This window comes from Puma concolor, chromosome B3 (assembly GCF_028749965.1).
Source record: "Puma concolor isolate L17-30 chromosome B3, mPumCon1.1.hap2, whole genome shotgun sequence".
Taxonomy (NCBI): domain Eukaryota; kingdom Metazoa; phylum Chordata; class Mammalia; order Carnivora; family Felidae; genus Puma; species Puma concolor.
In genome coordinates this window covers 4,324,301-4,336,022 of record NC_141672.1, presented here as the reverse complement: position 1 = coordinate 4,336,022, position 11,722 = coordinate 4,324,301, and the positions used below count along the sequence as shown (strand labels likewise).

Here is an 11,722-nt window from a genome sequence, read left to right as displayed (position 1 = left end):
GCCTTGAGGGACACTGGGGACAAACACGCCGGAGAGAAAGGGACAGCGTGGCAGGGGCTTTTGTGAAGGAGGCCACCTGCCTGGTGCAGAGGGGCACGAAGACCGTCCCGGGTGAAGGGGCGCGTGGAGGCCTCTAGAGGGAGCAGCCGGCAGTTTTGAGTTGCCCACCGCTGTTCTGGGGACAGTCCTACCACGGGAGGCCAGAGGCCTGTGTCCCAGCCTCCCTTGCCCCTGGGACAAGCCACGTAACGAGCCTCAGCTAGTCACACGCTTTGAATGGGCTCTTTGACCGGAGCGGCCGGGGTGGGAAGAAGCCGGGGTCTGTCGACAGTGTGTGTTAAAAAAAATTTGCCATTTTGACCATTAAAAAAAAATGTTTTTAATGTTTACTTATTGGAGACAGAGAGAGACAGAGCATGAGCGGGGGAGGAGCAGAGAGAGAAGCAGGCTCCAGGCTCTGAGCCATCAGCACAGAACCTGACGCGGGGCTTGAACCCTCGAACCATGAGATCATGACCTGCGCTGAAGTCAAGAGCTGGACGTTTAACCAAGTAAGCCACCCAGGCGACCCCAAAATGACAGCTTTATTGAGATCCAATTCACATACTGTACAATTCATCCATTTGAAGCGTGTACTTCAGGGTCACCTGGGTGGCTTGGTCAGTTGAACGTCCAACTTCAGCTCAGGTCATGATCTCACGGTTTTTGAATTCGAGCCCCGCGTCAGACTCTGTGCTGTCACTTCAGAGCACGCTTCGGATCCTCTGTCCCCAGCTCCTCCCCAGTTCGTGCTCTCTCTCTCTCTCTCTCTCAAAAATAAACATTAAAAAAAAAAAGTGTATGCTTCAGTGATTTTTGAGTATAATCAGTTATTCAACTGTCACTGTAATCAATTAAAAAAATTTTTAACGTGTATTTATTATTGAGAGACAGACACAGAGCATGAGCAGGGGAGGGGCAGAGAGAGGGGGAGACTCAGAATCTGAAGCAGGCTCCAGGCTCCAAGCTGTCAGCACAGAGCCCGACGCAGGGCTTGAACCCACGAACTGCGAGATCATGACCTGAACCGAAGTCGGTCGCCCAACCAACTGAGCCACCCAGGTGCCCCACTGAAATCAATTTTAGAGCACTTGGAGCACCTCAGAAAGAAACTCTATAGTCCTCAGCAGTCATCCTCAGCCGCCCTCCCCTGCAGCCCCAGCCCATGCACACATGCACCTTCTTTCTGCCCCCATGCATTTGCCTGTTCTGGAAATTTCGTGTCAGTGGGATCCTACAATAAACATGTGGCCTTTTGTGACTGGCTTCTTTCACTTAGCATGTTGTCAGCTTCCATCCATGTTGTGGTATGGATCAGCACTTCATACATACCTTTTTATGACAATAATACGATATCTGGAATGATTTTCCATTGTATGGATCACACTTGGTTTATCTGTTCCTGTGTCGATGGGCATTTAGTTTGTTTCCACCTTTTAGCTGTTCTAAGGCTACGAAAACGTGCGTGGACATTTTCGTGAACATTTTCATTTCTCCTGGGCGGACACCCACCCAGTGGGGAATTGTTGGATCCAACGGCGAGTCTCTGTTTAACTTCTCGAGGAAACTGCCAGACTGTTTTCCAGAGCAGCGCCGTTTCACATTCCCAGCGGCGGTGCAGGAAGGCCCCGATTTCTCCACATCGTCACCAACACTTGTTACCCTCTCTTTCTCTGCTTGTGCACGTGTCTAAGAAACCCCCAAATCCGGGGCGCCTGGGTGGCTCAGTCAGCGAGGCACCCAACTCAATTTCAGCTTAGGTCACGATCTCACGATCCGTGGGACTGAGCCCCTCATTGGGCTCTGCGCTGACAGCATGGAGCCTGCTTGGGATTCTCTCTCCCTCTCTCTGCCCCTCCCCTGCTCATGCTCGCTCTCTCTCTCAAAATAAATAAACATGAAAAAAAAAAAAGGAAATCCCAGAATAAAAAGAAAAAATAGAAGAAATTGGAAACTGAGTGTGTGTGTGTAAACTGAAGTGCTCTGCCTGGTTTATTAGCAAACACTTGACTGCCACACACTGTCATGCGTATTTGGGGCAGATAGTGAACAAAACAGAGAAAGGTCGCTAATTCAAACTCAGGACAGCTTGAGCTGGCTCTCACTGAACCGCCATCTTTGGAGGACTTGCCTCCCTGTCCTCGGTCCTCAGAGATGACCGAGGGGCAGTCGGCGTGCTCTCACTCTCGTGCTGTCCCCCCAGGTGGCCCCGCGCGCCTGCCCCCTGGCACCTCTTCCCCTGCGGGTGGGACGGGGTGGGCTTGCATGGAGTAAGGGGCCACTGGGATGAAGACCAGGCAACCACAAGGGACAAGATGGCGTAACTGCCTTACCACTTCCTGGTATTCAGGCCATTCCTCGAGGGGTGGGCCCAGGCCCTGCATTTTGAAGAGGCCGCCCAAGGGCTACTGCCTTCCCACCAGGTCAGTTGTCAGCCAGAGTCTCCGTCTGATCCCGGCCTGAGGCCATGGCTGATGGCTGGCGTCCAAGGCCCACAGTCACTCACTTTTTCACCCTCCAGCTTCCTCGTCTCTAGGACTGTGTGTGAGTCCCTTCCCCAGACCGAGTGTCCAGCTTTATGTCAGCGGTCACCCCCTTCTAGGAGCTTCTGCAGGACCTCTCCCACCACAGAGCCCCTCCTTGCTGTGCTGGTACCTCAGCTGGAGACGCCATGGCCTTCACGGTGGCCGCCATAGGTCAGCTGGCCTTCTGCAAGGACGCCGTTTTCGTGTGTGGCCCACCGAGCCATGCTGGGCTAGTTCTTAGTGGGGACTCAATACAAACTTGATGAATGTGTGCCTGCTAGGAATTCCTAACAACTGAGACCGAGAGAGGATGAGGGCAAAGCAGTGGAAGAAAACTTCCCAGAGGGCATGAGGCTTCGGTCAGGCTGGGGCTCGATTACAGCCCCCAGCAGCGTGGGGTAGAAGGGAGCCTGAGCGAGGCAACCTCGTAGGACTGGCAGGAAAGGCCCTGAGAGTCCTTTCCAGTACAAGCCGTGTCACTGAGCACTTGTTCACCAGGCACCTGTTGAGCCCACTACCTAGAAAGTGCCACGGGTTTCTTTCAGGCAGTTTTTTCTTTTTTTAAATGTGTATTTACTTTTGAGAGACAGAACATGAGCTGGAGAGGGGCAGAGAGAGAGGGCGACAGATTCCAAAGCAGGCTTTAGGCTCTGAGCTGTCAGCACAGAGCCCCACGCAGGGCTCGAACCCACCAACCGTGATAACATGACCTGAGCCGAAGTCAGAAGCTTAACCTACTGAGCCACCCAGGCGCCCCCAGGCATTATTATTTCTAATTTACAAATGAGTTCAGAGGTGTGGGAGGCCCAGTGACTTGCTTAAGGTCACTTTTGAACACCATGAGACTGCCTTCCATACTTGTTTTCATTTGCTATTTAAATAAAACACACCGTTAAAATTCACCCATTTTCAACTCAATGGATTAAAAAAAAAATTTTTTTTTTAAGTTTATTTTTGAGAGAGAGACAGAGCACAAGCAGGGGAGGGACAGAGAGGGAGACACAGAATCTGAAGCAGGCTCCAGGCTCTGAGCTGTCAGCACAGAGCCCAATGCGGGGCTCAAACTCACGGACCGTGAGATCATAACCTGAGGGGAAGTTGGATGCTTAACTGAGCCACCCAGGCGCCCCTCAGATCGATGGATTTTAATATAGTCATGCAGTCATCACCTCATCAGGTTTCTGGACTTCCAGTGCTCCCCCAAAGTCCCCTCTTGTCCCTCTGTAGTCAACCCCCACCAAGACTTCTGGCCCTAGGCACCCTGCTGACCCACCTCCTGCCTTTTCTAGAACTTTGTGAAAAAGAATCAGACCATGTAGTTTTGTCTGGCTTCTTTCACGTAGGACACTTCTAGCAAGGTACCCCATCTTACTATTGTTTTCCAACACTGAACGTTCCCTCTCTCCGCTCCGCAGTGTTTGGTGGGCAAGTCTTGCAAAACCTTTGTAAAATTTTAGCTTGTTACTGAGTCTTTCAAGAGTTAACAACGGCTTGACGCTAAGTTCAACGGATTTTTGTGTGTTGATCTCCTATCTTAGGGTTTTGCTTAAATTCACATATGGTTCTGGTTCCGTTCTTGTAGCGTCCTTGCTGGTTGTGCATCAGACAACCACGTAACCTGGGAAAAGCCTTCACCTTTCCTCAGATGGGACCAGTTCCGGAAGGTGTGAAGCAACACTGGATTTTGAGGCCACCTCTGCGTCTCCTCCACCACGTGGAGCACCCATCTTCTGGGGGCGGGGGGGTGCCACATGGCGTCACTGGGTGATGGTTCTAGACACAGCACACACCTGCCTTGAGCGCTTTCTCAGTGACCCAGGGAGGCGGCGTTCAGTTGGATCACTTACACGCAGGTTCCCCGTTTGTGGGTTCTCTCAAACACCTCTTCCTGCAGGCTTCAGCTTTCTTTTTTTTTTTTAAATTTTTTTTTTCAACGTTTATTTATTTTTGGGACAGAGAGAGACAGAGCATGAACAGGGGAGGGGCAGAGAGAGAGGGAGACACAGAATCGGAAACGGCTCCAGGCTCTGAGCCATCAGCCCAGAGCCCGACGCGGGGCTCGAACTCACGGACCGCGAGATTGTGACCTGGCTGAAGTCGGACGCTTAACCGACTGCGCCACCCAGGCGCCCCCAGGCTTCAGCTTTCTTACCAGACTAGGGAGAAACTTGCCCTTCAAGGCCTCCTACCGGCCACTTCCGCTCCCTCCTAACTGGGAACATCTTCCCCTAAATGCAGAACAGCCAAACAACTTTGGGCTTTGGGGATCAACCTGGACTCAGATACTGACTCCTCCATGTAAGCAACTCCCGTTTGCAGGAGGAGAGGAAGCTCTACCTCAGGGGATTTTAAGGATTGAACGTGACTTCCGTTCACCTGGCACTTAGCAGCCGTCCTTCCACCGCCCCAAGTTCTCTCCCAGCCCACCCCCCTAGATTCTACGTCACGGTCACGGTCTGCAGGTGATCTTCGCCCCCAAATCCCGTGTGGACCCACTACCACCCATGTGCCAAAACCAAAACCACTCAGTTTTAGGACCGGAAGGCTGATTTAGTCCCTGCTGCTCCCAGCGGGGAACCCCACCGACCCGGCCGGTTCTCCCCACCCCGCCTGCTGCTGCTCACAGGGGTCAGAGACCACCCTCCACGCACCTCGCCGGAGGCTCAGTGAAGAGCCAGAGAATAAGCGGATTTCAGATGGGATGGAATTAGAGTTGCTAAAGAACGCGGGAGACACAGGCTGAGGTATTAAGGAGCTATATTTAGGGCATAAGGCAGGTCTTACAAACACTACAGAAAAGCCGTTTGGACGTAAAAATCCAAGGAGAAAGGAGTCATTAGGAACTGTAACACAGGACACAGAACGCATGTTGTGTGATGGTCCCTTCTCTTCCGTGTGGTTCCAGAATATGCCCCTGACCCCAGAGCCGCCACCTGAGCGCGCACTGGGAAGGTCACGGACGACTTCAGGCCGGCAACGTCAACCACCGCCCTCCATCTCCCAGCACGCAGCATGTGTGCACCCCAATTTTTTACAACCCGGGGCCGCCCTGTATTTTGGAACCCCACTTCCCCACACAAAACATTTTCGCAGAGCTTTTTTTAAATTTGTCTGTATTTGTTACAACCTTTTAAAGCAGAATGTGTCTCGAGCACTACATTTCCACTCACGAAACTTGTGGAGTTATTTCCCCAACAGCTTTACAACGCGCCTAAGCAGCCTTCGAATTTCGCTACTCTAAACAACGCTCTTCTCTTTGGAAAACGAGCCCTATAGTTACTCCCATCAAGTTGGTTCGGTTTAACACACTAGTTTCTAGAGGCCTGGTACATGCAGCAAATAACTACAGGGGACAGAAGATTTGAAAAGTAAATCCTAGAAGGTGAAAGTTGTTTCAACCGAGATTTTTCTTTTAAACACCAAGGTATAGCTCAGAACACTTCAGTGACAGACGAGTTTGGTCTTACTAGGGAATCCACTTGTCGTGAACACTTCAGACCACGCGGTTCACGGGAGGTTACGTACACCTTGCGACAAACGTTACCTTGTCCTGGAAGAGCAGCCAGCGTGGCACTAAAAAAAAAAAAAAAACAAAACAAAACCCAAAAAAACAAACAAAACAACTAGCCGGGCTTTAGTTTCTACGCATCACAGTATCACACTCGAACAGAAAGAAATCTTATCTTCCCCGTAAGTAGCTCTCGTCATGCCTTACAGATTTTTAAAACGTTAACAAAAATAAAGAAAAACATCCTTGAAAATAGATCGTCGGAGGGAACGGGATAAAGCATCGAGTACATATATAAGGAATCCTCGGGGCGACGCTCAGTCGACTTCTTCCATGCGCGACGTGTCGTCGTCGCCTTCCAGGGGTGGCATCTCCTCGGTCACCGCAGCACTGCTGTCATCGGCAGTGGGGTCATCTTCGTCGATACCTTTTCGGAAAGGAAACCGTCAGGTTACACGGTCCCGAACCAGCGCCTGGCGTCAGCCCGGCGCCACTCTCAGGGGGGGCTCTTGCGAGATGACCTCTTCGTCAGGGGACCCTAAGGGGTTTCTCACACAGGGTGCCTGGCAGAGCTTACCCAGACCAAGTTTGATCATCCTGTAGATCCGGTTAGCGTGTGTCTGTGGGTCTTCCAGACTGAAGCCAGAGGACAGGAGCGCGGTTTCGTAGAGCAGGATGACCAGGTCTTTCACGGACTTGTCGTTCTTGTCCGCCTCCGCCTTCTGCCGCAAGGTCTCGATGATGGAGTGGTCGGGGTTGATCTCCAGGTGCTTCTTCGCTGCCATGTAGCCCATGGTGGAGTTGTCCCTTAGGGCCTGGGCCTTCATGATCCTCTCCATGTTCGCCGTCCAGCCGTACGTGCTCGTGACAATGCAGCACGGGGAGGTCACCAGTCGGTTTGACACAACCACCTGCAATGAAAACGCGAAGTGAGGACTGGGTCTAGAAAAGTCCCTCTACCACAGCTTTATCGTAAAACGGACAGAGGGACTCCCGCTACTGTATTCACAAAATGAGAAATACCACATGCAGACCCAAGTACCCACAACCCTCTTCCTGCACATCCTGACACCTTTTAGCTCCTTCAAGACGGTAGAGGGCCTTCCTGCTCATTTAACGGGCCTAATTTTCCGCTTGTGTCATACTGTAAAAGCCGAGAACTTGGGAGAAAGGGGCTGTATGTTCGGACAACCTGAAAAACACCCACGGGCCCTTCAAGATCACGCCCACAATTAGGAAACCCAAGTGGAAGGAAACCACGTTCACCCACCTTTTCCACTTTTTTCTCCAAGATGTCCTTCATGATCTTGCACAGGTTTTCAAACTTTGTCTTCTTCTCCTCCTGTTTCTTTTTCTCTTCTTCATCTTCTGGAAGTTCCAAGCCCTCTTTGGTGACGGACACTAAAGTCTTCCCCTCAAATTCCTTCAGCTGTTGGACACAGTACTCATCGATCGGCTCGATCATATAGATCACCTCTAGACCGTGCTTCCGAAGACGCTCCACAAAGGCCGAGTTCGCCACCTGGTCCTTGGTCTCCCCTGGGGCATTAGTAGAAAGTTACACCTTCGCTTAACAGGAAGCGGTGTCGCTTCCTCCGGACTTTTCCCAGTCTCGTCAGCTCGAACCACAGATGCGCCCACAGACGTGGCGCACGTGGTCTGGCCGCGTTTAGTACCCAGGAGTGGACACGGGACCCCACGTGCCTAGGGAGCACACCCACGGTCGCCAGGCGGTGCCCGGAACGAGGCCACGACGGCACGCCGCTCGCTCACCTGTGATGTAGTAGATGTGCTTCTGGTTCTCCTTCATCCTGGTGCAATAGTCCTTGAGAGACACCATCTCGTCACCAGAGGCAGACGTGTAGTAGCGCAACAGCTCCGACAGCTTCTTCCGGTTCTGGGAGTCCTCATGGATTCCGAGCTGAAAGACAACGTTCGCATCAAGTCTCCTCCGCGTCAAAAAAGTCACCGAGAAGCAGAGAAGCCGGTTTGATTACCCCTGGGAAGGATCAGGCTCTTTCCACGAACCTTAATGTTCTTAGAGAACTGCTCGTAAAACTTCTTGTAGTTCTCTTTGTCTTCGGCCAGTTCGGTGAAGAGTTCTAAGCACTTTTTGACCAAATTCTTGCGGATAACTTTTAAGATCTTGCTCTGCTGCAACATCTCCCGGGAAATGTTCAGGGGAAGATCCTCGGAGTCCACCACGCCTCTAATGAAATCTGGGAAAAAATAAAGTCGTCCCCGGGACAAAATCAACCAACTCCTACACCCCAAAAACCGAAGGGGATTTCCTGCCCCACAGGCCCGAACCAACGCCCCGGAGCGGAGAGGTCCCCACGCTCGGACTTCACACCCGATCGTCCTCGGTACTCACTCAGGTATTCCGGGATCAGCTCCTCGCAGTTATCCATGATGAAAACTCTGCGCACGTACAGCTTGATGTTGTTCTTTTTCTTCCTGTTTTCAAACAGGTCAAAGGGAGCACGTCTTGGGACAAAAAGCAGGGCTCTGAATTCCAACTGTCCTTCGACCGAAAAATGCTGTAATAAACACATGCCAAACCATCAAGCAATGACGCAAGCGACTTTGACTTCAACTAGAACTCTCGCGGCGACAACCGAAAGCACTTCCAGGGAGAGGTCAAGGGCTGGGATGGCCAAGTGCTCAGCTACGACCCTCGATTTGACAAGCTCCGACAAGCCACCTGCAGAAGCAGACCAGCTCTGAAGCACTTTGACACTCACCTTCACTGCCAAGTGATCCTCCCAGTCGTTGGTCAAGCTCTTGTAAAATTCTCCGTACTCTTCGTTAGTAATGTCGTCAGGGTTTCTGGTCCAAATAGGTTTGGTCTTGTTCAGTTCTTCTTGATCGATGTACTTCTCCTTGATCTTCTTCTTCTTCTTCTTGTCTCCGTCCTTCTTTTCTTCCTCCTCCTCGTCGGAACCAACATCTTCTATTTCAGGCTTGTCATCGGACTCCTTCTCTTCCTTTTCTTTTTCTTCCTCTTTCTCTTCCTTTTCTTCAGCCTCATCATCACTGACCTCTTTATCCCGCTCCTTCTCCACCTTCAAAAGAACATGGGAGATCACGTCACCTTTTGCATTCTGGAACTAAATGGAGCGTATGCGCTTATAACCAAAGCCCAAATTAATCAGCCACACTCAAAGGTTTGGTCAAATAACCAGAAAACCACTCAGTAACATTTAACGCGTCTACCTAAACAATCCTGGGTACCTTAATAGTACAACAGAACTTCAGACTAGCCGGGTCAACACAAGTTTGGATTTTTCCCTCAGTAGTAGATTCAAGAACCACCTTAGTTTGTTAACTTTACATAAAAAACAAGGACACTCACAAAGAGAGTGATAGGATAGCCGATAAACTGGGAGTGTTTCTTCACAATCTCCTTTATTCTTCTTTCCTCCAGGTATTCCGTTTGGTCTTCTTTCAGATGCAAGATAACCTTTGTTCCTCGACCCATAGGTTCACCTGTAAAGGAAGGAAAAAAGTGGACTCCATCTCAATCTGAATGGGCAAACCAAAGTGTTGGGGGGGAAAAAAAAAAATCGCAATTCAGCTCCCAATGCCATCCACACCCAACAGCTTCTGAGCACGTTTAGGAAAGGGGATTAACACTGCTGTGGACGAAAGGCGTCCCATGGGAGTTTAACTGCCTTGCCCCAGCAACGTCAGTAACCAGATCCCTACCATCGCACCATCGTGTGCTTACCAGGCACGCTCCCAAAGAAGCCAACGAATTTTTACCAATTCCACAGCATCTTCAAGGGCCCCCTTCCTACAGCACCCGACCCTCCCCGACGTGACCGAGTAAATCATCCCACCAGGTGCCTACCTGTATCAGTCCTGACTGTGAACGATCCTCCCGCAGAAGACTCCCAGGCGTACTGCTCATCATCGTTATGCTTGGTGATCACCGTCACTTTCTCGGCAACCAAATAGGCAGAATAGAACCCGACACCAAACTGGCCGATCATAGAAATATCCGCGCCAGCCTGCAAAGCTTCCATGAACGCTTTGGTCCCAGACTTGGCGATAGTACCGAGATTATTGATCAAATCGGCCTTGGTCATGCCAATCCCGGTATCCACAATAGTGAGGGTTCGATCTTGCTTGTTTGGAATGAGATTAATGTGCAGCTCTTTCCCGGAATCTAACTTGCTGGGATCAGTCAAGCTCTCGTATCTGATTTTGTCCAGGGCCTATCGGAGAAACACATGCCGGTGAGCACAGAGCTCCCGGAGGGTGGGACGCACACAGGGGGACCGCGACCCCGTTCCCCAAGCCGACACTCACATCGGATGAGTTGGAAATCAGCTCGCGCAGGAAAATCTCTTTATTCGAGTAGAAAGTGTTGATGATCAGGGACATCAACTGGGCGATCTCCGCCTGGAAGGCGAACGTCTCCACCTCCTCCTCCTCCATCGGCTGGTCTTGGGTCTGGGTTTCCTCGGGCATCTGCAGAGGCCGCGGGGCCGGTTACGCGGCGCCACAGGCCTCCGGGAGGCCCGGCCCGCCGACAAAGGATGACCTCATTTCCAGCTGCGACGCCGAGGCCCGCGCGCACGCCGCCAACGGGCGCCGCAGGCCCGCGGGGACCCCCGCCCGGAGCCGGAGCGCCGGGGCCGGGGCCGCGGCCGGGCGGGGGTCCCCGCGGCGCGCCCTCCCCACCGCCCCTCCGGGCCTCCGGGCCCTCGTACGCGGGCGGGGGTCGAGGCCGCAGCAGGCCAGAGACCTCCGCCGCCCAGAGCAGTGCCGCGCCGCGCCGCGCCGCCCCGCGGGGCCCGGGGACCCCCCCCCCCCCGGGAGCCGCCTCCGCGCCCGCCGCCCCCCCCCCCAGGCACCCCCCAGTCGCCCCCTCACCTCGGCTAAAGGACCACACGGACTCCGCGACGACGCAGCACCAGGACGCAGAAGCAACTGGCGCGCCGCCCCCGCTCTCCCTTTATATAGACGCGGGCCCGCCCGGCGCGCGGCGCCTTTTCCAGAAGCCTCCCGAACCTTCCGGAAGAACCCTCCCCAACCGCCGCCGCGGCCGCGCGCCTGCGCCTGCGCCCTGGCCACGGCCCCGCCCCTCCCCCGGGCGCGCGCGGGCCCGCCCCGAGCGCTCCACCCCCAACGGCCGCCGCGCGCGTCCCCGCGCCCGTCTCCGTACGCCTGCGCAGCCCGGAATTCTCGCGAAGGTCTGGCGCCTTCCGGGGCTACCGCCCCCAGCCCTGCCTCCCGCCGGCGCCCCTGCCCCCTCTACCCCGAGCGTGAGCCGCGAGCTCGGCGCGCGGGCGCAGTGGCGCCACCCAGGCCCGGGACCGGGTATCCGCAGCCGTTGCCTCTCTGAAGTCTGTAGAAGTAATTTGCTCTTCTTAGACGGTGTCCCCAGGCGGTGTAGGCTTCGGGACCCTCGGCGCTAGCCACCAGGGGCCCCGGGCCAGTTCTAGGGCTCTGAGGCCGGGGTCAGGGTCTCGGGGAGAGAGGAGTCCGGCCCGCAGGTATACGCCTGGGGCAGTGATCAGAGGCTCGGGGCTGGGGCTACGGCCGAGGGTTCTGGAGTCCCATGCCACATCTCTAAGGCCGGGGCAGCGACTATGGGTTCACGGTCCTGGAAGTGGGGCAACAGGTGCCCGCCAGAGCCTCG

The 11,722-nt window shown here is 53.7% G+C and overlaps 1 protein-coding gene across 1 annotated transcript; it reads right to left on the bottom strand.

The window, feature by feature from the left end:
- Positions 1–5,304: 5,304 nt before the first annotated feature.
- On the bottom strand, positions 5,305–11,111 carry HSP90AA1 (heat shock protein 90 alpha family class A member 1). Its single transcript, XM_086708783.1, has 11 exons — positions 10,954–11,111; positions 10,387–10,548; positions 9,926–10,292; positions 9,428–9,561; positions 8,817–9,137; positions 8,447–8,612; positions 8,101–8,291; positions 7,846–7,993; positions 7,343–7,611; positions 6,650–6,983; positions 5,305–6,499 (listed from the first exon to the last, which is right to left on the bottom strand). Exons 2-11 carry the CDS (start codon positions 10,546–10,548, stop codon positions 6,390–6,392), a joined length of 2,202 nt encoding a protein of 733 aa, XP_086564909.1. The 5' UTR covers positions 10,954–11,111; the 3' UTR covers positions 5,305–6,389.
- Between the last annotated feature and the right edge of the window lie 611 nt (positions 11,112–11,722).